Source organism: Lagopus muta, chromosome 3 (assembly GCF_023343835.1).
Source record: "Lagopus muta isolate bLagMut1 chromosome 3, bLagMut1 primary, whole genome shotgun sequence".
In the NCBI taxonomy this organism is placed as follows: domain Eukaryota; kingdom Metazoa; phylum Chordata; class Aves; order Galliformes; family Phasianidae; genus Lagopus; species Lagopus muta.
In genome coordinates, this window is record NC_064435.1 from 51,645,211 (window position 1) to 51,672,067 (window position 26,857).

A 26,857-nucleotide genomic window follows, 5' to 3' on the forward strand; every position below is an offset into this window, starting at 1 on the left:
CAATAAAAGAGAGAAATGTTTCCAGTTTGCAGCACTGAGCCTCCACCAGGGTGTGACACTAGTGCAGACAAGTGATGAGGCAACAGGATTTACATAATGTACAGTTACACTTTTAATATACATATTTGATACAAAAATTATAGCAGGAAAAGGACTCATTTGATTGTAGAATACAGTATTTTTGTACAGCATGGAACGTTCATTTCAGTTACTTATTTATCCTGTAGTAGTCATATCAGCTGTATAGGACTTCTATGGTATGTGTAAATGCAACCTGCCTTCAGACTAGCAATCAAATTTAGGTCATTTGCTGGCATGAATATAGTCTGATGTTTGACTGTTCTCAGCTTTGGTATTTCAGTGACTGAATGCAGATGTCTGGCTCTTCATGCTGCTTTATGCTTACTGATTAAACGCTGAGCAAAATAAAATGGTGGAGTGAGAAGCTGAAAATGAGCTAGCACCAGGACGACGAGCAGGGCTCCTGCTGCCCAGTATATAGCGAAGACTCTGCTCTCACGTGGAAGGAAGCATTTGTGGAGGGAGAAGTCAGTTGGTGTTATGCTGCCCTGGAAAAGAAAGACAGTGTCACTGCGCTCTTACAGTGGGTCCCACAGCAGGAGTTGCACCAGAGCGGGCAGACCTGCAGCTCCCAAGTTCTGTGTTGGGTGCAGAGGGTTAGGGCCAGCTCCCAGTACCAGTGCCTTCTCCAGGGGGCTGAAGAGTCTGTAGTGGCAGTGCTGGGCGCTAACTGGAGCAGCCAGCAGCCATCTTCAGCCCAGGCACCCAGCTGCCTGCTTCTCAGCTAGAGAAACCAGGGAGCTGGGCTCCTCCTCAGCTCAGCCTTCAGAAGCCAAACTCCAGCTGCAGGGAAGCAACCTGGAGGCAGCCTTCCTGGGCTCGAGTTAGACTTTGTGAATGTGCCCCTTCCTCACCCCAGGCCCTCCTTCTACCCGCTACACACTGCAAAACACACGTTGGCTAATCCAAATTGCCTACACAACTTAAACAACTGAGAACTTTGTTGGGTTTTGGCTTGAAATCTAACTCAAGTTTACAGCAGCCTGAGGCTGAGCTAAAACCATAGCAAGGAGGATGCTGCTTGAACTGGCCAACCTCTTGTTTTGTCTGGCATGTACAGAGAGCATACACAGTTTGAAGGCAGCTGCTCTCAGGAATACGGAATAAACACAACTAATTTTCAACAAGAAAGATTAACAATAAAATGAATTGCAAGGTTGGGGTTATCTGTGTATTAAGGAGCCTAAACTCATCAGTGAAAAATACCTTAAAGATTTGCCCCCTTAGTCACAGAATACTCCATAAACAGAGTGCAGGTTTTGGTGCTTACTCCACATTTCTCAGAGTTCTGTTTTCTTTCTCTCCTGGGGAATGTGTTGATTTACCTCTGATGATATACTGAGCACTGGAACTGCCTGCGCAAGCAGAACCAACACTGCATGAATGCGGACTGGATGGAAGAGGCGGCCCACGGGCACGCAGGCAACGCTTTCCCTGTGTGAAGTGATCCGTGCCTGAGGCTGAAGGCCACCACCACCACGTGAAAGTTCAGGGTGGCAATGGTCTTTGTTTAGAGTGGGTAAATCAGCTGAGTAACGTGAGCCTTTCTACTGTTTGGTGCACAATACTGATTCTTTTTTACAAGTCAACAGTTTACAACGCGCCCTCTTCATAAGCAAATGTCAGATGCTTGTACCCAGATAATGATTAGGTCTTTAACAGCATTGCTTTGTACCACAGAGAACGTGGCTCCCACAGATGTGCTTTATAAAGTGGACGCAGTGTACAGAGTGGGTCGGGTGGGTAGGCAATTTTTTTTATTTTTTGTTTTTACAGGTAGAATCAGTTTTAAAATATAGCTGACTGCCATGTTGATTTATTTATGAGAGTTCTCTGACAAAAATAAAAAAAAGATAATAATTAAAACCTTACCATGATGAAACTAGGGTTGTTTCTATTCCTCCAACTGAACGATGGGACGCTGATCTCCGGGATCCCCCCCGCGTGCAGCACTTGGCAGGCGCTGTGCGTGTGCCCGCTGAGAATCAGGCGGGGATGGAACCACCACAGCAGCTGCAGTGCGCAATGGAAAAGCACAGCAGTGAGCCGTAACTAAAAGGGAACCGCACGCACGGCCCGTCTCTTCTTCTGACAGAATGAAAATGTGGGAATTCTGACAATCTGAAGGAGTGTTTTGGATCAACTTCTGTTTTCCATTAGGTTTATGTTGGCAGTGCGATATCATAGTCATAGAATCACAGGGGTTGGAACAGCCCCTTTTTATGGAGTCCAAGCCCCTGCTAAAGCAGGTTCCCTACAGTAGGCTGCGCAGGAAAGCATCCTTGCAGGTCTTGAATATCTCCAGAGAAGACCCAAATACTGCTTTTTGTATCCACACAGATCAGAAAAACGAAGCTAACAGCATGCTCCCAGCATTGCAGATAGAAATACCATTTTAACAAAACGACTGGGTGTTCTCATCCATGGGAGAACCCTGTACTGCCCATCTTGAGTGAAGATGTTTATGCAGCAGGAGATAAACACCAACACAGCTTTGGGGCATACAGCAAGTTTACATGTTCTTGCAGTTACTCCTGCAGCTGAAGCAGTACTGTCAAACAGGGGCTTTCTGCTAGGTTTGCCATTAATAGCCATATTATATAAACTACAGAATGGTACCCTAGGATAACAGTGGCACAGCATGCTTAAGAGCACCTGCACTTACCACATGCAGAATCGAGGCCCAGATCACGCTGACCCTCAAGAGATGATCCACAGCTCTGCTCAGCAGCCTCTCAGAGGCCACAGTAAGCAGGAGCCACAAAGAGCAGTTCATTTCAGCAAACGTTTGCCCTTTCCAGAATGCCCAAGCCAGTAGGTTGCCAGGGACCCAGGCCACTCTCCAACCCACCCACCCACCCACCGATACTCAAGCTGCCGATAGAGAAAACCTTTTGTGATGCTTCCTGAGACAGCACATCGTACTTCTCTTTAAATGGGATGGTCTTCTCCTCCGGAGAGGCAGCATCTTCTCCACTGCATTCTGCATCACTTTTCCGATAGAGAGGGTAATGCTGGGTGAAATGCAAAGCAAGGACGAGTTGTCAATGACACAGCCTTTCTAGAAAGGTCATAAATACCCGAAGCACACTGACACGCTGCCTCACCCATCCCCAGTTCACCTGCAGAAGGATTGGTTGTGAAGCTGGAGGCTTTTCTGCATCACTGCACCTCTTCTCGGGATGGTTCAGTTCCTATGAATAAAATCAATCCATACATACTGTCCTCACCTCTGTGTACCAAAGGGGTGGGGAAGGGATTTACACAACAGCTACAGGTTGAGGTATTGGATTTTTCAGTTGTTTTGTTTCCTTCCTTGAGAAAAGCAGTACCTGCTCAGAGTACGGTGTTTTAATACTGCACCAACTTCTAGGAGACTGCTGCAGGTATACAGGGAAAGCTCTGCTTTCCCGTTCACAACATGGTGTGAATTGAGCTACACTCTTCCTGAAGATATTCAAGATATTCAAATGCTTTCCTGTGGAAAGCAACCACAGGCTCCCACTGACAAGGAGGGCACAAGAGATCGAAGGCAGCCTGAGATGCAGCATTTAGGGTTAGGCAGTTTTTCCACTGGGAGATGGTTTCAGACTATCAATGCAGCATATGATGCCGCCCACCTGGCATTGTCTCCTATGAGAGGGTGAAAAGGGATGAAGCAAGCAACTGGATTTGATGAAATAATACCACTGAAACATTACCAGACTAACCAGGCAGGATCAGAGCAGAATCAGAAAAGTACAATAGGATATACAGAGCAGAACAGTGAACAAAAATCAAAATGCATGGCTTATTTGATCAGAAGAAAGCAGTTTCTGTTAGCTGACAGCAATAACGAGGAAGTGAGCACCATTAACAGGCTAAGATGATAAATGAGGAGAGCTCTGCTAACACGTTACAGCAGGAATGGGAGTAGGTTTATTTCAGACAACAGCCTTCACTACACCTTTACTGCTGCTACAGCATCGACGTTTCCAGCGCAGCAGGCAGGTTGCTGGCTATCACCATGTCTTCAGCAGATCTTACCTGCTGGGAGCAGTTCAGTCTGTGAGAAAGCGCCACCAGCTTCGCCTCTGCAGTGCGGCACAGGGTGCAGCCATCGCCCTCCATGGCCACGCTGTTCACGAGGACAAAGCTGGAAAACACCACGCCGTGGGCTGAGAGGGAGTGGTGGTAAGGACAGGAAGGTGTTTGCTGCTCATGCACATGAGAATAAGCCTTATTTGATCAAATGCAAGGGTTCCAAAATGGGACACAGCTGAGCAAAACTGCAGAACATTGCAGCTTCTGATGTCACACGTTGCAAATCCTTTTCAAGTATCCATCCTGTAGCTACTGGCCTGTCTTGTAGGCTGCTTCCTAATCAGTTGTTAATTAGGTTGCATCATATACTGGCTGCTGTATTCTATGTTTACTCCATCTTAATTACTGTAATAGATACCGAAGCAGTATTTGAGTGAAATGTTACAAGTCAACCAAACTGAGTTTTGAGAGAAAGGAGAACTTTGCTTCTCTCTCTGCACTCATTTCAGGCAACAGAAACATGTTTTTGATGTTCCATTCCTTCAGAATGACTGAAAAGCCTCACAGCACTGCATCTGGCTGCCTGCCTCCAGCACACAGGTTTGTACCACGCAGCCTCGCAGAATGCAGCACTCGGTTAGTAGGAGAGCAGACATACAGCCTGTCTGCCACTGAAAGCCGGAATCCTGCTGTGCTGTTATATGAAAGGAGATGTAGAGACGTTCCTGAACTGATTTGGAGTACGTATCTGTAGGACCCTACATCTATATAACAAACAGCATTATACTGAGCATTCATGAAGCTCATAGATCTTCCTGGGGACAAAAAAGACCACTGCTAGACCTGTTTGGTATATTCTAAACATCTGCTTAATTAATTAAGCAGGGCAACCTCCTTCTTTCTGGATCTTATACTCCCATAAGTGATGATAACCTCCTAACATGCTGCCAAATAAAAAACAGCAGTGGCTCTTCCCTTCCTGTAGCACTTTAGGTTTAAAGAGAAATGCTTTGTCACACTCCCACTACTGCTCTGTCTCACCAGACTCTTGCATGGTACATAACAGCAACCGAAGAGCACACACCCAATAACAGCTCTGGCACCAAGCTCCGTGCTCAGGGCCTCAGCCTAAACAGAGTCTGCATGACCCCACCGTGTGGGGAACCTGTGGCCAAACACTTGCTGTGTTCCCAAATTCCTCAGACAAGGACCAAAGAAGTTATTAAAATTAATGAAACTTTCAGCTTGCAAGCACGGGAGTTGGTTGTTTCTTTCCCAACTCCTATTCTGCTCTGTTTACAGCCATGGGTCATTAACAGCTGCGAGGAAGTACAAATACAAACCTAAGAATGTCATTCCAACTCCTCAGTACTTTTCCACTTGAAAGAAAATTGACCAAGCTTAGAGCAAAAGCTTCCCTCCAGATCTAAGTATGTGCGTCACCCCAAACATAACGCAAGCTAGGTATGAAGTAAAAGTAACAATAATCAGATTTAAGCAAAGCATTCCCCTACCTAGCAATTCAATTCCAGTTCTCGTTCTCTTATTCCACTAACAGCTGGGCAGAACATTTATATATGTACATATATATATATACACACACACTCACTTTGTTCCTTTTCGAGTTATTAGCTTTCCTGAAGTAAAGTTGAAAACTTTTTCAAATCGATGTACCTTGTAAGTGGTTGTTCTGCAACACAGAATAAAAATACAACTGAGGTAAGAGACTGGCATTGTAGATAAATAATGGTTTATAATAATAAATAATAATATAATCAATGCTTAAATAATCTGACAGAGCTGCTTTGCAATTTTTTAAGCCATTCCCACAGCTTGCTGCTGCGTTACTTAGAGCACGTATTCATCCAGCAAGCACAGGGACACCCGGACACTGACAGCACTGTGTTCTGTCCCAGTCACAGACGTCCCAGGGGAGCGCAGGGCAAAAGAAGATGGGAAAGGGAATATGCTTAGGCTGAGCACTTTGCAGACCGTGAAGCCCAACACAAGGAAAAGAAACTTCAAGACTTCTCTGCCAACACAGAAAAGTGAGCCCTGAACAACGTCGCATACGCTCTAAGAAGCACAAAAGTAGCCTGAAAGGAGCTGGGGGTCCTGGTGGCCAGCAGGTTGGCCATGGGCCAGCAGTGTGTCCTTGTGGCCAAGGAGGCCAACGGGATCCCAGGGCATATTAAAGAGTGTGGCCAGCAGGTCAAGGGAGCTGATGAAGCCCCTCTGCTCTGCCCCAGCGAAGCCACATCTGGAGACCTGTGTCCAGGTCTGGGCTCCCCAGTTCAAGAAAGACACAACTTCTAGACAGAGTCCAGCAGAGGGCTACAAAGATGGCTGGGAACCTGCAGTATCTCCCCTATGAGAAAACAGACCCAGGGCTGTTCAGCCTGGAAAACTGAAGACTGAGAGGGGATCTTATCAACGCTTACAAACATCCATAGGGCAGGAGACAAGTGGATGGGGCCAGGCTCATTTCAGTGGTGCCCAGGGACAGAACAACAGGCACAAAACTGAATGCAAAAATCTTCCATCTAAGCTTATTTACTTAATTACTTATTTACTGTGAGGGTGACGGAGTGCTGGAACAGCTGCTCAGAGAGGTCATGGAATCACCATTACTCAAAACCCTTTTAGACACCTTCCTATGTGCCCTGCTGCAGGGACCTTGCATTAGCGGGGGGTTGGGCTGGATGATATCCAGAGATCCCTTCCAACTGCTCTGATTCTATGAAACCTGTACTAAAACGAATTCTTATGGTACACTGTGTGATGGAGGTACTTGTTAAGATCTTGCTCTAACTTACAATGCCATCTCATTTGATCAAAAGTATTTTGCATGAACACAGGAAGTCATCCAGACACAAAACCAGTTACTGCATGCACGCTGACATTTCATTCTTGGCACTGGTGTATCTCTTGCACCAAAAGGACTTACTCATAATGAAACCCGATGTCGTGATTCCCAACAATAACCACCAGCTCAGTACTAACTGGATACTTAAACATTTTCTGAAATCTCCTGACATCATCTGCCCATGCCTGCAGAAAAAAAACGAAGAAATTAATGCTGTTCCACAACATGGGAGGGATAGGAGGAACTACAAAGTGTATAATACAGAAGCATGCACTCAGTAAAATGCTCACGTTTCCTATGTTCTTTATCAGGTGGAAAGTGCCAAGACATTACTAAAAATGAAGGAGAATCACAACACATCAATTCGTATCTAAAACACTACAAACTTCTACGAGTAGGAAAACTGTAGTAACATAAAACAAAGCCTTGCATACCTAGTCTGTTTTCTTCTGCCATCCATTTCCTTCAAGAAATCCTCATTTTTTGAAACAAGAGAGCTGTTCATGTCATACCTGAGGTGAGTCCCATTTTCCTTCATCAAAGACATCTCCCAGAATAAAAACAATATCTGGCTGCAGTAACCACAAAGCAGTTTGGAAAGATCTCTCCATTTGCCATTCCCTAGAGGGAAAACATGCACCTGGTCATTAGTGCATAACTTCTACATCCCCCACTGCAGATACATGAACATAGCCTTTCAGGAATGGGAAGATGGCTCTTCCACGCTGAGAATGTTGCCAAGAAATTGCATTTAAATACTCAGAAATCGAGTTTCAGTGCTGTAGGTACCTCCTACCTGGTGTGGGTAATTCCACGGCAATAAGATCAGAATGAAATCATGCAAAAAGGAATGTCAACTTGGTTTATTGCTACTGCAATTCCATTAAACAACTATTTATTAGAATAGCAAATTAATGAATTAATTTTACTACACTATTATTTCTTCAGCAAAAGTTTATAAGGTTCATATCATGATAGAATCAGTACTTTTTCAGCATTTTTTTTTAACCAAAACAACAACAAAAATACAGCTTTATGCAGTAGTCATGATTGGGTTACCTTTGATTTTAGATATGATTTTGCCACCCATTCTTCTACTATAAATATCTCTCAGCTTCCTTTTCTCTGCAGTTAAATGGATTAAATGTTGAAGCATCAAAGTTATGAGGCTCCATTAATTACCATTAAAAACTAAAGACAGGATAGAGATCAAGCCAAAATTTAAATTACTACCTTCGTAGTTTATCCAGCCAATGTCCTTTGATTTCACCAAGCAGGTGAGTATCAGCTAAAAACATGGCCTTCAGGACTGAAGTTGAGGTCTCTTCATTAGCTGTGTGAGCCCCACCTTTCACATCCGGCCATCGACATTGAAAAATTACCACGTAATAAATGAAAAATTCACAAAATACCAGCACAGAGCTGACAAAGCACACGAGTTTCAGCAGGAAATAGATCCTCTTCTTCAAAGGACAGCTCTTCACACTGGTCAAGCTGGGACTCGGCATTGCAGTATCAGCACAGGAGTCTTTCCCAGTGGCTAAGTTCTACTCTCTGAGGTGAGGACAGTAGGGTTTGGTCAGAGGGCCGAGAGGCTTCATATCAGCATAAAATCCCTGCGGAGAAAATAGAAAATAAAATACCCAAAATCCCTCTGAAAAGGTGCTGTGGAAGGCCAACAGGGCTCATTTCTCATTTGTGTGAAATCCTTGGGATAGTAAGTATAAATATACATACACACAATCATACAATTGTTTAGGATAGAAAACACCAGCAAAATTCATCAAGTCCAACCATCAGCCAACACATACACATGGACAAAAACAATTTACTATCCCCAAACAAGTGAAATGTGGGAAAATGAGCCTAAGTTAGTGAACACATTGTGTTTCCTAACTTTTTCCACCCTGGATAGCTTGTAACTCAAACAAGGAATTTATTCCCTTTAAAACTATAATTTTATTTTACACCTTTTGAGGGCTCATCCAAATGACCACCTTCACTCCCATAATCCACAACTGTAGCAGGACTCAAGGATCATTTCACTTGCTTACAGGCATTTAAGAGAAACTCAGTGCTTCTGGCTTAAGGAGGAAACACACACACTTTCATAGTTCTACTTCTCAAGACTACAGAAATCTCTCATGTGTCAATATGTACCAGAAAAGAGCATCGCAAGAGAGAGGGCAGCGAGAGCAGCCCTACCAAGGGCAATCAGCCAGGGCCCAACACAACTTCCCAGGTCTTCAGTCTGCATCAGACAGACCACTTTGTAAAAGCCAACAACCAACAGAGTAGCAGGGACTCCAGGTAGCTATCAAGGTGCTACTCACACCCTCAACAACAAAGTTGTACAGAAACCCACAGAAAGTCTTGTCGTATTCCCCTATTCCACTTATTACAACAGCAAAATTGCACCCTAGTGGTAAGATGGATGGGACTTTGAGCAACCCGGTACATGGGAGGTGTCCCTGCCTACAGCAGGGGGTTGGAACTAGGTGATCCTAAAGGTCCCTTCCAACCCTTCCAATTCCATGATTCTATGAAATCAAAAACAGACAATCTTTTTTTTCCCCCACAACCAAAACCTCCATCTGATAACAGACACATTTTTAAATATAAGCTTGCAAATAAACACTACACAGTACTTGTTCAAGACAAAGAACCATTATTCTCCATCATGTAACACTTCCAGCATACATTATCTAACATTAGCATGGCTGATTTATAACAGTATATAATCCAGTTCTATCTAAACTTAGTTCTATGTGACAAAGCTACTGGCCAGACATCTCAGTTCCACAAAACAGAGGAGCCACAAATAAAGGCTGGTTAACTTAATACAAATCTCATCTGCATTTCAACTAGCAATGCAAAAATCAGTGAGATCTTGTTTGTGCATCTCACAGCAAGGCAGGGTTACAGCAAAAATGTCCATCCAACATACACAGCAACAAGCACAAAAGTAGGTAAACTCACCCTGCACAAACTGTACCTACCCTGTAACTTGGAAAGTAGTCTGTAGTAGTCCTAAACAGTCTCCACTCCCAAGAAAAACAGTACCGAATTGAACAGAAAATGCTAGCAAGCTTATACACTTGCATTAGGCATGTCAAAAATAAGATAAAAATGAAAAATCACATGACTCTCCTTATCCACAGCCCACACAAAGCTTAGCACTAATATAACCTGTCACTTCGCTACCAATACCAACGTGTTCTCTAGTAGATTTTTGTTATGCCATTTTTCACACATCCAAGCTCTTCAGAAGCTGCCCACACACCAGTTCCCAGTGTGTGCACACTCACTCTCCTGCCTTCCTGCTGCTGGCTGTTAGCGTTCTGGGAGCCGTTTACCGGGTGGGGAAGATGCCCAAAGGTCTCCCATCTGCATCCTACAGTTCCAGTGAAAGATCAGAAGAGAAACCAAAATATGTGAGACAGAACCAGCTGAAAAACAGCTCCTGCAACAGAACACCCATCTGCATTGCCCGTGTCGCACTCCTACCTCCCCTGCAGCCTGCAAGCCGACAGCTGCTCACATCCCGCCTGCGCCGTGTGCTCACAGCCACGCATCTCTGCACACCAAATGGCAGCGCGTGCACCAGTTGTCCCAGCCTCACATACGGGCACCGACAAGCAGAGGCCACACGGAAGAAAGCTGTTCTCTCTGTCACACGTGACAGAAGGGCCAAAAATAGCGCTGTGGGACCACAGATGCACTGCAAGATGGAGCTGTGGTGCAACACGGTGCTGTGCAGCGCTGCTGCTCCTCCTGCTCACAAGGCCGGTCGTTTAGGTTGGACCAAAACACACGCTGTCACCAGGGCTCACAGAGCTATGCCAGCAGAAGAGACTGAGCGATTTCTCACTTTTGCTTCTCTAAATAGATGGAAATACATGGCAGTGGCCAATGCAAGAATGATTTTTAAAGTTTCCTGAGGTCGTCACGAAGGTGAGATCAAGATTTTTCAGCTGGTTATCCAGCTTTTATTTACAAGTGAGGTAAGGATGAAGCAAGATACAATGCTGCGCAGACAGACCAGGAAGCAAGGAACTCAGAGCTTTATCCTGTCTCTAACTTAGTGAGCACGTAACCCTAAATACCTCATGTTCTTTTAAGCCAAATTATTAATTTACACCATCAAACTATCACAGTGTGATAGTCTCTGTGTTGTTATTACACTGAAGAAGCTGCATGAGGGTATAAATAAGCATAGTATTTCTATCCTCACGATAAACTCCAATTTTCACTCACTTTTTCTATTGCATGTCACAAAGTTAAAGCATTCAACCTTCAGAGAATACAACTCAAGGTCTATATGTGCTTCAAAGCGTAACAGTTGCAAACAAGTTCAGGTTCCAACGTCCAAGTTTTCCCTCTTGAAATGCACAACTGAGTTCTCTCTTTGCATTCCAAGTTTTTCTCAGCCTCTCTCTCCAAAGCAACGCAACACTTCTACCTTGTGTGCTCTGACTCTCAGCACTCAATCCCTATCATTGCTTCATTATTATAGTAGTAATAATACTCACTCTTCAATCAAATAAGAGCTTCTGATGAGTTAAATATATACAATCATAGAATGGCCTGGGCTGAAAAGGACCTCAAAGATCACCTAGTTTCACAGAATCACAGAATTGTAGGGGTTGGAAGGGACCTCTAGAGATCATCGAGACCAACCCCCCTGCCAAAGCAGGTTGCTTACCTCCTGCAAAGCAGGTTTCAACCCTCCTGCTGTGGGCAGGGTCGCCAACCACTAGACCAGGCTGCCCAGAAATGTAAATACACATATAGAGTCAATCAGTAGAATGCCAGTCTTTACATGGTTTTTATATACATACAAGGTCTTTTGTTGTTGTTTGGTTTTTTTTTTTATATGTATGTTTTATTTACAGGAAATGCCATATTGGGAAATTCTTCAAACTGAAACACAAAGATTTGATTTTCCCACAAACACCCACAACCACGGCTGCAATTGGTGCATTTTATGAGTGTGAAAGAGAGCTCTGAGAACTCGGCTGAAGTTATGCAGACCACAGTTTATTTAAAAACCAGACGTACAAAATCAAATGCATAAAATACAAAAACACTTCAGAACAGCTTCCTACACGGAGCTGATATTACTGATTTCCTAACAGTATCAGAATGTGGCACTACATTTCAAATTTGTAGTATTAAAAAAAAAGTAGAAAACCTACTTGCCATTGGATTATCAGCAGTTACAAATGTGCTGTAAAAGGAAGTCCAAAGATTACACTTATTTGTTTCAAGCACTTCTCATACTGATTATTCAGTTTCACAGATTCCTGCACGGCACGCTTTAGATCTTCTATCTCTTGGAAAAACTCCTAGAAAAACCCAAAAATAATCACCTCAGTTTCTTTGAAGATATTCTCCATAACAGCTGGTCAGGGTTTCTCTTGTTCCCACGTTCAGACACTTTCTGTTTTAATTAGGATAGGGCCAAGTTCTGCAAACACAGCACACATCCACTATAGTCATGTGTAATAGTTTAAAAGCTTTGCCCTGAGAGGGAATGCAAGCACAATTTAAGTTACTTCAGAGCCTGAAACAGAGACTGATAATGGGAAAGATACAAGAGACACAAATAGAAGGAAGAAAAAAAAAGTTGGCTTGTCAGAAAGATAGGAAATGGCAATCCAAAATTGACAAGGAAATAATGTCACTGTCACAGACTCTCCCGTGCAAAAATACAGCAACACAGGAACAGAACATGGAAACAATCTAAGTTCAAAGGATATCTGAAATAAAAATACAGAGAAGAGTGAAAAAGAAAGGTTTCCATGAGATCTGAAACAGTCAGCCAGCAGTAGAAAGCATGCCACTGACTTGGAAGAAACTAAAGGAGTAAGACTATAAAAGGGGAAAATAGGCAAGAAGAGATGTAAGGAGAGCCAACTATCAATACTAATGTTAGCATTTGAACAAGGCAGTAACGAAGAGTTTAAAGTGGAAAAACAGATGCAACATTTAGAGATGGAAGGATATACATTTCTTCGATCCGTGAACTTTGTTATAAATTGCTAGGGTCAGTTTAGAACCTTCAGTACAGCTACATCATGTTAATGAATGGCTGTTTCAGATCTATTATTGACGACTGCAATAGGAGTGGACAGATCTATGATGCACTAAGATAGATCACTAAATGGATAACATCATCCAACAGATTCAGCTTGATCAGACAAAAGCAATTTGCAAGAAAGCTGGGAATGAAGGAGAGCAGTATGTGAGGCTGCAAAAAACACAGAAACAGCTCAGTAAGCAAGCCATAAGAACTAGTCCTGGTGAACAGCAGCCCATAGGATTCACTTCCTCACAGCAGTCCTTTTGTTATTACAGTACATAACTTAACAAGTACTTCCATCTGTACTTAACTAGATCAGTTCAGCTTCATAAAAATAAACTTCAGCTATTACAATACTAATAGCTCACAGCTAAGATGAAACTATTTCTTGTTCAACTTCTACAGCTCAGGTCTATTGAGCAGTTCAGACGCTCTGTAAGCAAAGTCAAAAGGTGTTGGAAAACCCAAGGACTGTAAACAGAATATAAGCAATCAAAACTTCATTTCACCAAACCTGTAAAGTCCTACCTACCAAACTAACACTGTTATCTACTTACATTTGACATCCTCTTCTGCTTCTTGACTTTTTTTTTTTTTTTTTTTTTTAAAAAAAAAAGGAATAGCTACATACATCCTAAGTAAGCACAGTGACTTAAAACTGCCAAAAAAAATGGGTCCATAAGTTCAGAGCAGTATTTTCTTCTTCTGAAAGATCAAACTTTCAGTTATGAGCTGTCCCTGACTTCCAAGCAAGGGGAATCTAGAACTTATCCAGGCTCAATGCTCTACTCATTTCACATCTAATGAATTAGCACCAGGTTTTACCGCTACCTCTGTAAGGAAAGTGAACAAATATTATTTGTTTTTAGAACAATTAAAGCATGTCTTACGCTGAAAATAAAATCTTAGACCAGTAATATTAAACTGAATCCTCTACAGCTAAGTAGGGTCTCTCCACCTTCCCGTATCAATCCAAGAATTATCAACCTTTCACTCTTCCTCCTTTGATAACTGCAGAGACAACCTGCCACAAACCCTTCATGGCCCTCCAAAGGTCACAGTTCCGCCACAGACACAGTTTCAGTTACCAGCACTTGTAATTTTTACCTTGTAACAACAGAAGACAAAGAATCACACTTGGAGGAAATTAAACTGTTGAGCCATTAAAAAAAAGCATCTACAAGAAAATTCACAGTTTTAAAGTAAAAAGAAAAAAAAATCATAATTATTCTTCTTGGTCAGCCAAGCAGTATTGCAGGATATGAGTATTTCAAGGAGTCATTCATTTCTTTTTCAGAATGGCATACACTGGTTTTTTTAATGTATTTTGCTTGCTAAAAGCCAAGATAGAAAAGTTTATTTTTCAAAAATAACCTGCTCTTGTAAGAACAGGTCCTATAAGAAATTACCTTGTCTAATCCAGCTAATTCCTTCCTTAGTGCTCTCCTTTCCTCAGACAACTTTTCATTTTCTTTCTTCAGCTTTTTAATTTCCTTTAGCAACAGCTCTATATTCAAATAACAAAATACAGACTTCAGCCATCACAGTCAGCCTCCCCCTCACATGAACCAGACCGCAGCTAAAGAGCTGCCTGCATTTTTGGTATTAGAAAATTATGCTTCAGCTTTTCCAAGTTATCTTTTTCTTACAGTGACTTATTCTTAAGAATTAGCCCAGTTCACCCCCAGCTGCTAGAAAAGGCATCAGAATCTGCAAATTGGGCATTTTTGAGCCGATTCCTAGAACGTGGGGATTTTTCTTTTCAAAAGAGGTTGCAAAACAGCTGCATCACAGCTTGATTACCATTTTCTGACTTCAGAAAGGGTCACATCAGCAGCTGTTGATCACTTCCTGAAAAATTATACGTACATGACCTCTTCAACTTTTTTTTTTTTTTTAATAATGCTTTGAAGAGGAACGGAATTGTACCTCATAGCTTTAGATTCATGAGGAAGACGTGCACAAACCAACACTGAATGGATTTATTGCATGTGTTATGGCTAAAAACAGTTTCTCTTGTGAATTGCTGCATAAAAGCCAAAGGATGTAGCTACTAAGTTTTGTACAAATGAAGTTTGGAATGGAATAAATAATGAATACTACTGAATGCACCACACATTCATGCCCATGATTATAGTGCAGAATTGGATTGACAGATACAATACTCAAATGGCAGCATTTCAGATGCTGCAGTGTAAGAAATAACTGGAGAGTGCCTACAGATCAGAAACTAAACTCATCCCCTCTGGTGATCATAGTAAAAGAAGCATCATCGAAATGAACTACACCATTACCTATGTATTGACTGCAGCACGACTCCTCCTTTTTAGATGTGTCTCTGTGAGACGCTATTTCTCCCCCTAGGGTTCGACTTCTTTTCCCAGAAACAGCGTGAGTTTTCCACAAAACCTTATTACGTTCTAATTGCTCAATCCTTTGCTTCTGCTCTTGAAGACTGTGCTCTAGCTCACAAATTTTCATCTGTCAAGAGACCAAAATTTATTTTAAAATGCATAGCAGAAACATAGTTCAACTGAGTATGAATGGAAATGTATCCCGAACGCAAACCTAGAGCCTTCAATCACTAGGTATGTTCATCTAGAAGTGTCTGAAAGGAGAGGAGAAATGCAGCAACTGAAGATCTGCACACCTCAGAAACGTTTTTAAGAGATATGTAACTGAGCACACAGCCAACAAAGAGAAACTGTTCATGCACAAAGATGCACAAAGATGCACAAAGATACCAAACCTTTCCCCACAATACACTCATGGCAGCAGTTCCCAGCTTTTACAAAAGGCAGACATAATCCAGTCATAACAAACATTCAAAATGCAAAGGAAGCACACATTCACAAACTCCTAGGTAAAAATTCATTATACTGGCCAGCCACAATGCTACTAAATGGCTGAAGAGGCAAAACCCACTTGAAGCAGCTTCTTGGGCCACTCCTGACCACACAACCAAACCTTTGCTTCAGTTAATGCTATTCTCATGTACAGCAAGCCAGAAGCTCTTGCTGTCTGAAAAATACTCGCTCTTTTTGGTTAGCTTGCTGCTGGGCTCCTGAAATAAATCGGCTCACAACACATACAGAAAAATATCACAGCAGAGAGGAAAGAGGGAAGAATGCATACACAGTTGGTAGGAGGGGCAGATAGATGAGAAAAGAAACAAGCAACAAAAGAGGAGAACAAGTTACAGACATACCAGGGACATGGTTCACCTCCAAACTGAACACAGACTACTTCCCATTATCCCAATGGCACGGGAAACGGAAGAAACAATGAGTACAAAAACAAAAACTTTGCAAAACCCACACTGCAAACCTAAGAATGATTTTTCAGTCTACCAAAGAGCTTATGTTTGGCTATTTGATACCATCTCCTACAAGTTCTACTTACAGTGAGGTTTCTAATTGTTTCACTTTGTTCCTGGTTTGTTTTCATTTCCTTAACGTAACATTTCTGTAGATTACTATACAGCTGTAGTAGTCTAAAACAGAAGAAATGTATAAATTGCAATAAAATACGAACGCCAACAAAACAAGCTTTATCATAAAGGTACCATACATGTCCCAAATGAATCCTTTGGGTAGTAGTTTTACTGTAGACTTGTAATGGAAATATTAAGATTGTTACAAATGAAGTTTGATCAGCAACACAGAAAGCACTGCAGAAATTGCAAAGCGAGAGATAAAAGAACTGTCTGCATCAATGCAAAGAACCACTATCACACAGGCCAAGGACTCAGTGCTTCTCACCAGCCCAGATGGTCACACTCAGTACAAACAACCCGCTGAGGGAAAGACCCAGAACAGGAGGGCGGCAGCAAGTTTGCAATATATCACATCTGTCATTTGTTACCCTGTCTCAGTTTCACCCAGGACGGAATTGTTTTCTTCAGAATGCCTGGTATGATGCTATGTTTTAATTCTAGGAGAAAAAAATGCTGATAACACACTGATGTTTACAGTTGCTGCCAATTAGTGTTGTACAGAGCCGAGGCCTTTGGCAACAAAGGGCCCAAGGAGCTGGGAAGGAACAGAATTAGGACAGCTGACTTAAACTGGCCAAAGGGATATTCCATGCCATACGACATGAAGTGGAATGAGTTATGAAGTGGCTGGGTGCTCTTTTGGCTCTCTTCCACTGCCAGGGGGCTAGCTGAGCATTGGTCAGGGAGGTGGTGAGCAATCGCTTGTGCATCTTGTTATATACATTTACACACTGTTATATACATTTACACACACACACACACACACACACAGTCATAACTATTTCCCTTTATCTTATCTATCTTAGTAAATAGTTTTTATCTCAACTCACAAGTCCTGGGTTTTTTTGTTTGGTTGGTTTTTTTTGTTTTGGTTTTTTTTTCCTCTCTCCTCCCTGATTCTCTCCCCTGTCCCACTGGGAAAGAGAGGGAACAAGTGAACAATTGTGTGGTGTTGAGCCACCTGTTGGCTTAAATCAAAAATAGCATAATAGGAATAACAATGAGACAACTACTAAAGGATATGAAGGAGTTTGGCTCTTGACACCCATCAAGAACCCAAGAGACACAATGAGAACTCGAAATGCAGCATCCCCACCTCTCCATGTTGCTCCCAAGCAATCCTGGCCACACCACTTAAACACACCTCACTGCTTGTAAGTATGACTGAGTGAAATCTATGGCACAATGAGTGCAAGTGAGCAAAAACCTATCTAAAATCCATGTTAAATTAACAGACTTGAACAGTTAACATTACATTTCTCTTTGATATTGCCTTGCATCAAGATCTGCTGCACTAATTTCCCATGGTATTCCATAGCATTCAGTGTACAAATACCAGATTCATGAAACAACTGATGAATATCAACAGATATTTTTCCCTATTTTATTAAGAATTAGGATAAGAGCTGACATTCATACTATGTTATGACAGCACCACTAACAGGATGAGTGATACTAGCACAGTAAAGCTCTGTAAATAACAAACAAACTGATGATACAAGTGAAGTTAGTTGCAGATGCACAACCTAACACAATACATGGCCAGCATTTGTCTCTAAGAATAATTCAAGTATCTTCAACCAAAATCACACAGTCCAAGCCCAGAGCTAGACACCCAGCCACCCTACATAGTTGACAAGAGTCTGGTATGCTCTAAGGTAATTATATTAAAGACAATTAAAAAAAAAATAAAAATACAGGCCACCTAAACACTAGAAACAGTGTGTGTGAATCCCCAGCAGCAGGAGCTGCTACTATCTACATAAGATGCACAGACCAGAATCTATTCCTGTAAATGGACAAAAGCTTTTGAAAGAATGGAGCAGCCTACTTCAAAACCAGGTTAGATAGGGCTTGACCAACATTTTATATAACAATGCCTAATTGCTGAAATTTTTCACTATGCATTTTCTTATAACGCAATCCTACCTTTTGCATAAAAAAAAAAAAAAAAAAAAAAAAAAAAAAAAGCAGTTACAAAAATTCATTTTTAACATTAACTGGCAAACTCCAGTTAATAGCGGCTCACTTCTCAAGTCAATTAAGATTGGAATATAGAACCACTCATCATGTGACTCATACTGAAAAAACTATTAGTCTATACGTTTTATATACATAAAAAATGAGCCATTTACAATTTCCTCTTAAAAAAGGAAATTGTATAATTGTAGGTTATTAAAAATCTAAAGAAGTCACTTGTGCAGTGTACGTGTGTATAAATAAAACATGCACATATGCATGACTGAGTGTTTTAATTTGATTTTTCTCAATGAAAGATTTGTCATGGAAACATTTGACTCAACCACGCAGAATACATTCTACTGTAGAGAGAAGCATATGTTTAATTTGCTGAAGAATCAGTTTCCAAGAACTCACCTGGCACTTTCACCCTCTAGATTAAGATTCTTGCTGTATCCACCCTTACGCCATACGTGTGTGTCTGTTTGAATCTGAACGCTTCACCAAAAGAAACACAACAGCTTAATAATGTTAGATTTTACAATTTTAATTGGCTCATACAAAACAACAGAAAAATAGAAGTTTAAACTCCTTTTCAGTTTGATTTTACAATGAAAGTTTTCAGGCAAGATCACGAAAACACCAAACTTGAACTTGAAAATTGTGCAAAAACGCTAAAGTAAATGCTGGCAGGACGCTTCTTGAAGCATTACAACTACAGTTTCTCGGGTCCTCAAGGAGGTGGTGAGCAATCGCTTGTGCATTTTTTAAATGATGCAACTGAAGTCTCTCACCTCTGTCTGGAGGCAAAACCCTCTTGAGCTCTTATGGTTTGGCACAGCTGGCACGGGGCTGTTACCCAGTGATATCAGAAGTGTTTACTTTGGTATAACAGTGACAACTTCATCCAAATCACCCCAGGTATTCTTTATCTGCCCCCAGCATCCTCCCATCCCCACCAAAGGAAGGATAGATAAGACTCGGTGTGCCTGGGGGCTAACGATGGACAAGTCCTGAAATGCTACGCTCCTTCAGACACACACACACACACACAGAGAGAGAGAGGAAAAAGGGAGATCAGTTTGACAATGAATTCTTACTCCCTGCTGGTGACATGACCACGTGCTAACTGCCGCTGCCGCCCTTCTCCCTGAATCTGAGCCAAGTCCTCTTCCAGCTCCTTATTCTTTCTTTGTAGCTTTTTCATCTTCCTGAGTAATTGCTCATTTTCGGCACCGAGCTGAAAGGCGAAAGAACCAAAAAGGAGGGACGGCGCTACACTTTCAGATAACGTATTAACGGACAGGATGACGTTTCAGGCTATAATTCCCTCCTGCAGGTTTTGCCGCGTCCATCGTGAACCCCTCGCGGGCACAGCCACGCCAATCACCTCACCCACCGCCCGAACGCAACAGCGGCGGCCAGGCGCACAGGCTATGGAGTCCAACCGACGCTATCACCTCACGCTCGGTCAGCGCAAGGCCTCGAAGCGAAGAGCCCGGGCCCGACTCACTTGCAAGCAGCGGTGCACGGAGGGCAGCGCCATGGTGGCCCCGGGGCTGAGCCCAGCCCGCTGCCGGCCGCCCCCGCCCTACACACGCGAGGCGCAGGCGCGACGGCTCCCGCCCCGCCGCCGAGGAAGCCCGCCCTTGCCGAAGCAGCTCCCTGCAGGGGGCGCACAGGAATGAGCCCAGCTAGGTTTGAGATGTCTCCGGAGAAGGAGACTCCACAGCCTTTCTGGGCAGCCTGTTCTCAGCGCTCTGTCACCCTCACTGCAAAGTTCTTCCCTGGGAACCTCCTGTGTTGCAGTTGCTGCTAGTCATCGAAGAGTCCACTCTCATTGACTTAATTCCCATACTCTAGATATTTTAACAGTGATGAGATTCCTCCTCAGCCTTCTCTTCTCCAGGCTGAGCACCCCAGGTCCCTAAGTGGGTCCTCCTACGGGAGATGCTCCAGGCCTCCACCATCTTTGTCACCACCCACTGGACTCCTTCCAGGAGATCCCTGTCCTTTTTCAACCAGGGAGCCCAGAATTGGACACAGGGCTCCAGATGTGTCCTCACCAGGCCAGAACAGAGGAGGATCGCTTCCCTCAACCTGCTGGCCAGGCTCCTCTTAATGCACCCCAGGATCCCCATGGCCTTGACCACAAGGGCACACTGCTGGCTCATGGCCAACCTGCTGCCCACCAGGACCCCCAGTTCCTTTTCCACTGAGCTCCTCTTTGTAGAGAGGCATTCAGCAGCTCCCATCCCCTCCACTGCCCTGGATCAGCCCATCCCTGGCTTGGCCAACTCCTCACACTTAGCCTTGGGTTCAGACACAAAGTAAAAGCCATGGCACGTGAGATCCACACACAAGCTACAAGGCAGGGAGCAATCCCCAGAATGCATGGGATGGAATGGTGTGCTCATTCTCAGCTGCCAGGCCAGTCTGTGAGGATTTCTTCACAGGTTCCACAACTCCAGGAGCAGCTGAACGACTCCACTAATTCTTCAGGCCCTTGGCAAATCATCTTGTCCCAAAGGCGCACAGCAACAAAACCAATACTCTAATCAGCACTGAGATTTAGTACTATGTAAACTATAAAGTAAGTGGCTACAATAGCTGCTGGCAAAAAGAGAAAGTGTATAATAGATCACAAGTCGGAAAGATAACAGTGATATATTCAGATGAAATAGTAACAGTTACAATAACACATAATGTTACAATAGTAACATTGAACCAAACAACAAGAAAAAAATACTTGTATTTTCAAACTCTTGGAAAAGCCATTTGAAGGTTTTATCGTGCACATGACAATCATTTTCAAAAGTGGTACTTGATCTTGGGTGGCTCCACTTCAGAATAAGCATCCATGCTTCCAAATTAAGGATGTTCAATAAATTTACTAACATAACCCAAAGCTGTGTAGCACAAGACATCAGGTATTGGAGCATCAAAAAAATCAAAATATGTAAGCATGCATGGATATACAAACAAGAAATATATTTTCTGTGCTTAATTAAGAAACACATTCATTTTCCAGAGAGATTAACAACATGATTTTTAACAAACTTGTCTGTGTCAGCAACAATATAAAGTGCCATTAAAAACACTTACTTGTCACTGCAGGAGCATTTCCCTATGTAACTATTCAAGCAGTTTGTTGAACACATATTTTTTTTTTTTCTTGCATTTTTGTTTCTAACAGCTTTGTATGCAGAGACACATTTCATGCTGGCACACACAAATGAAAATGTCATTGATTCCACTGGTGTTGAGCCTGCTACTTATTGCCAAGCAGCAGGAATGTGACCCATAGCACTTTTTTCAGCTACATGTGCACCAAAATCATTGATTGAATTTGTCAGAAAATCTCTGAGCGCAAGATTACTTGATGCAACCCCATAATAACTCCAGGCACAGCTTTTTTTTCCAGACAGATTAGAGGGCAGCATATGTCATACTGACTCTCAGCAAGACCTACTATCCTCAGGAGATTTTCCAGGAATTAAACTCTCCTGTGAAAATCTAGATGCCTTTGTGAAAGCACATAAAAATTTCATCTGCCTCAAATGAATCCCTCTTTCATCTACCAGCTGTAACAAAGATGGCTCCTGAGTCCCTTTCCGTGTGGGAGACTGAAACATTCACACATTCTTTCTACACATTACATTCTTTGGCACAACCAGCCCTGTCAATCTCACGGACAAATGCCTGCTGAAAAATCCTGGAACAATCTTGAACCAAACGGCCAACACAGGGGAGTTTCAGTTTGAGCTTCGATCTGAAAGCAGAAATCCAGTTTGCATTCAGGATCCTTCCTTTAAACAGGAAGCAACCTGGCTATGCTGAGCCCTAGCATAACTGTGGAAGAGAGTTATAAACTATAAAGTTTAGAATTCAGATCCAAAGTCAAATCATACTATTTTCTGTATATCAAACACAAGGACTTGATTGGATTTGATTTGAATTGGAGCCAGTTTGAAAATTCTAGAGAACACTGAAGGACACCATTTTGCTATAATCTGTCAGATTTTGAAGCCAAAAATCTTAAGTTTCACATTATCAAACTCCCAGAACAGATCTGAAGGTCAAATTCTGCTTGAGACTAACTTCTTGATAGTTTGTGGCAGGAAGGAGAATGTGGAGGGCACTCTGTGAGTAGCGACCTCAGGGCCTCCTAGACACAGAGGAGAAATGCGGTCAGGGTATGACTGAGCAACAGAAAGGAAACACAGGCAACAATTAACACACCACTGAGAGCAGCACAGACCGGAGTCACTAATGAGCATTCTGTGAAATACTGCCATTGTTGGAAACTTCTTTTTGTTTCTGATGGAGCAGAACAAGCACAAGTGTGATTCTTCATGGGAATCCAGCAAGAAAGTCTTTTTACAATGTACCTTCTCTTCTTGAACACCAAAAAAAATAAAAAAAATAAAAAAAAAAAGTTGGACCAAGCATCCTCTTCACCAGCCATAAAATCTACTCAGCAACATGACAAACTAAAACTACAGCCACACTGCAGTACTCTGAACAATAAAAAGTTTGCCATCAGGGTTACCTCTTACAGAGGACTGTCAGCCTCAAACTTCATTCTTGGTGGAGTACTGGGAAAAGTTCCACAGAAAGGAGCTAGAAACAGTAAACATCAATTTTATGTGACTAATCCAATATAATCTTACGCTGTGTAAAAAGACCACCTGTATGGAATCATGCTGAAGTGCAGCAAGCCACTGGCTGTCATGCCAAGGAAATGCTCTCTCACACCATCAGGCTAATAATTCCAACAGATTACTTCCTCACCCCCTCTCCGTTTTTATTAAAGCTGTTAGTCACTTGCTCTCTCATTTAATTTCCTATTAAGAGATCATCCATCAAACCTGCGAAGTATCTGAAGACATCTGCAGCCTCCATGGTGCTGGATGGCCAGCTGCAAGAGGTCACTCATTCTCTTTAAAAACTACAACAAATTGTATTGCATCAGTGCAGCATGCAATTACTGTCAAAGAAGAGAATGGTTGAGGAGTAAGTAAACCAATTTCTGTCGCAGCAGCTTCCCTTCTCAATGACCCTACTTTCAGTACTGCAGACAGAGCTGGCTGCAAACAGGATCTGGGAGGCACAGACAGCAGAGAAATGCTGCGCAACAGTTTAGAAAAGGAAATGAAGGAGGACATCACCTCCAGCTAGCTAACACTTAACTCACAAGGGCTTCACAGCTTGTGAGAAAAGGAAATCAAAGACTGCATGCACTCCATGCTCTGTTTTGCAATGCATTTTCCCCTCCTCTGAACACTCTTGGTCTCAGGAAAGGAAGCCTGAACTGCGAAAGACCGAGGTCAGGCTCAGAAGAACTCAGACCCAAGAAACACCGGTATTTCAAGTTTACCTGGGATGAGTCTACTGCAAGTCAATGGGATGAAAAGCATGGCATGTGTGTAGATTACAAAACGCGTGTGCGAGGAACTGGCTAGCACTAAGGGTTATGAAAGATCAGAGGTTATGAAAGACCTTGGCAGCCATGAAAGGTGAGCCCAGAGCCTGAGCCAGCAGGCAGAGAACAACTGCAGCGTGCCCCAAACCACGCGGTTGTGTGAGAGCAACTGGCAGCTCACAGCAGCAAGCTCCTACTGCTTGCAGGCCTGGGCTAAGGGAAGCCTGAAAAAACTTCAGAACAGAAGTAATAAAACAGCCATCAGTGAATAGGAGCCTTCTTTATAGAGCTTATAGGCAACTGTAGTGTTTTGCAATGTATTTTGAAAGGTCTTAAAATACTAGCTCCAGTCAATGATTTCCTAAGTACTCTTCTTGGCTCTTCATTTCTGTTTTCCAATGTTTCACCACTATTGAGATGAATTTGCAAATTCTGAGGGTTCGTTCAGTTGTTATTTCAGCCTTCAGAACTCAGCCTTCTGTGATTCTTTTACTAATATCCTTCCACTAGTGGGAAAGGAAGTTGTGGAAATCCTACTGAGCTAGACGGAGTCACTCATTTTCCAAACACCACTCAAATCTCACTTAAGAGAGGACACTCCAGCTTGCAAAATACTGGGGGGAGCACCTTCCCATTGTTTCAACAGCATTTCACTGCACCAGGGATTTCCTACCATCACCTCCAGTGAGGTTTTTTTCTGCTTCCCACCTACTGTACTATCACACTGCACTGTTTGTAAAATGCAAGCTCCAGAGATGTTTCAGACATGAGCCTAACCACAGCAAGCCTCCGAATGTAGCAGCTCTGAGACATGAGGAGAAGCTACTAAAGTTCAGGCTGGTGTTATGACACCTCACTGGTATGTTCACTTACTGCCCCAGGACAGCTCTCCCAGCAAGGTCCTGACATTACCTCAAGCCATGCCAATTAAATTTTGCCTGGTCCTTACAAAATTGTCAATATCATATCAGGGATAATAAGTTTTGTTGTTACGTACTTCTCTTAATGCAAATACAGGTACCACTAAAGCATTTTTATTTTAGCCAGACTAATATAGATTCCAAAAGGTCACTGAAAATGACACCTTCAATCACAGAGCAGCTGCTGAATGACAAAAACAAATTTCATACACTCAATGTATTTAATGCCTGTTTCAAAAAGTTAAAGGCGACAGTTCCTTTTCTGCTCCATCCCCAGGTCTCTTTTGTTCAATTCCACACTAAATGTGCATCACAATAAGTAACTTAGGACAGGTCACCCTACTGCATTAGGTACACATCCATCACAGGTCATCTTTCTCTATAAGGAAGATTTAGAATTGCTCAGCTGCCTGTACTGGCCCCCAACTCCTCTGGCTGACACACACTGTACGCTGGCCTACGCTTCCTGCAGGAAGTTCTTCATTCTCCTTACCCTTGAGGAATCCAAACTGATGTACAACACAGCTAACTGCAAAACCAGACAGCAATGTATTTGTTACCACACTTACTCTCAAATGCTAACAAAAAAAACCCTGATGTTAAAAACCTGTTGCATTGTCTCCTTGTTCTTCCTGGTGCCATTTCATGCCATTTCTCTCACACATAGCCTAAGCATGACAGACAACACCATCACACATGGCCCCATTGTGAGCCTTCTTTTTTAACACATGCAACTCTGCAGCCAGCCCCCCATTTTCCAGGACCTACCCTGTCTCTGCAAGTTTTATCATATACTCATAAAATCATTGAATTGTTAAGGTTGGAAAATACCTCTAAGATCATGTAGTTCAACTGTCAGCCTACCACTACCATGCCCACTAACCATGCCACATCCACGTTTCTTGAACACCTTCAGGGACAGTGACTCCAACATCTCCTTGGGCAGCCCATTTCAGTGCCACACCACTCTTATAAAGAGTAGAAATTTTTTCCTAATATGCACCCTGAACCTCCCTGGCACAACCTGAGGCCTTCCATAACCTCTTGCTCTCTTGCTAGCCCGGGAGAAGAGGCTGAAACCCACCTCACTACAGCCTCTTTTCAGGTTGTTTTAGAGGACAATAAGGTCTCCCCTGAGCTTCCTTTTCTCCAGACTGAACAATCCCAGCTCCTTCAGCCCCTCCTCATAAGACTTGCGCTCCAGACCCCTCACAGCTTCATTGCCCTTCTCTGGGCATGCTCCAGGGTCTCATTGTCTTTCTTGTAGCAAGGGATCCAAAACAGAGCACAGCACTCAAGAAGCTCACTGCTCAGTACAGAGGTATAATCACTTCCCTGCTCCTGCTGGCTGCACTATTTCTGATACAAGCCAGGATGCCATTGGCCTTCTTGGCCACCTGGCACACTGCTTGTGTTCAGCTGGCTGTCAACTATCACCCCCAGATCCATTTCCTCTGTGCAGCATTCCATCCCCAGTCCTGTAGTGATACGCAGAGTTGCTGTGACCAAAGGGCAGGCCTGGCACTCGGCCTTGTTGCAGGCCATACCATTGGCGTCAGCCCATCCCTCAGCACGTTCAGATGTAGCTCCTCGCTAAGGCTTACACACTCCCACACAACAGCCAACCCATACAGGTGGGCCAGAGTGCCGCCCAGAGCAGCACAACGCCGTGCAGCAAACGCACACCCTCCCATTTGCCTGTTGCCGAGGAGCCGCCTGCAGCCCGCTAGGCGCTTTCCACACAGCACAGCAGCCCACGCCGAGCACTGCCAGCCCCGCGGCGGCCATGTCAGGTCGGGTCGGGCCAGCGGCTTCCCCAAAGCCTTTCGCCCTTCTCGCCGCTCCTCTCCGCGCCACCCCCGGCCCCTCTCCACCCCCGGGGCTCACCTAAAATTAGCGCCCTGCCGCCGCGGCCCGCCCTTCCCATCGAGCGCGGCGGCCTCCGTCCCTCCGCCCAGTCCTCCCCGCGGGGCGGCGCCGGGGCTCCGAGTGACAGCGGCAG

At 43.3% G+C, this 26,857-nt stretch overlaps 2 protein-coding genes across 5 annotated transcripts; both read right to left on the reverse strand.

Annotated features, from left to right (window-relative positions):
* Positions 1 to 94: 94 nt before the first annotated feature.
* Positions 95 to 26,851, reverse strand: MPPE1 (metallophosphoesterase 1). Of its 4 annotated transcripts, none has more exons than XM_048939148.1 (10): positions 26,743 to 26,850; positions 8,204 to 8,586; positions 7,483 to 7,591; positions 7,052 to 7,155; positions 5,714 to 5,794; positions 4,108 to 4,216; positions 3,204 to 3,275; positions 2,973 to 3,095; positions 1,954 to 2,094; positions 95 to 569 (listed from the first exon to the last, which is right to left on the reverse strand). In XM_048939148.1, exons 2-10 carry the CDS (start codon positions 8,476 to 8,478, stop codon positions 387 to 389), a joined length of 1,197 nt encoding a protein of 398 aa, XP_048795105.1. In that variant the 5' UTR covers positions 8,479 to 8,586; positions 26,743 to 26,850; the 3' UTR covers positions 95 to 386. The 4 variants fall into 4 exon arrangements, with proteins under 4 accessions (XP_048795105.1, XP_048795106.1, XP_048795107.1 ...); XM_048939149.1 differs by lacking the exon at positions 26,743 to 26,850 and adding an exon at positions 10,478 to 12,162; XM_048939150.1 differs by lacking the exon at positions 26,743 to 26,850 and adding an exon at positions 9,970 to 10,441.
* Positions 12,346 to 26,731, reverse strand: LOC125690616 (uncharacterized). Its single transcript, XM_048939158.1, has 8 exons — positions 23,891 to 26,731; positions 22,772 to 23,133; positions 20,024 to 22,678; positions 19,611 to 19,750; positions 18,928 to 19,008; positions 16,458 to 16,548; positions 15,350 to 15,536; positions 12,346 to 14,562 (listed from the first exon to the last, which is right to left on the reverse strand). The coding sequence occupies exons 3-8, from the start codon at positions 20,054 to 20,056 to the stop codon at positions 14,390 to 14,392; spliced, it is 705 nt and encodes a 234-aa protein (XP_048795115.1). The 5' UTR covers positions 20,057 to 22,678; positions 22,772 to 23,133; positions 23,891 to 26,731; the 3' UTR covers positions 12,346 to 14,389.
* Positions 26,852 to 26,857: the final 6 nt, after the last annotated feature.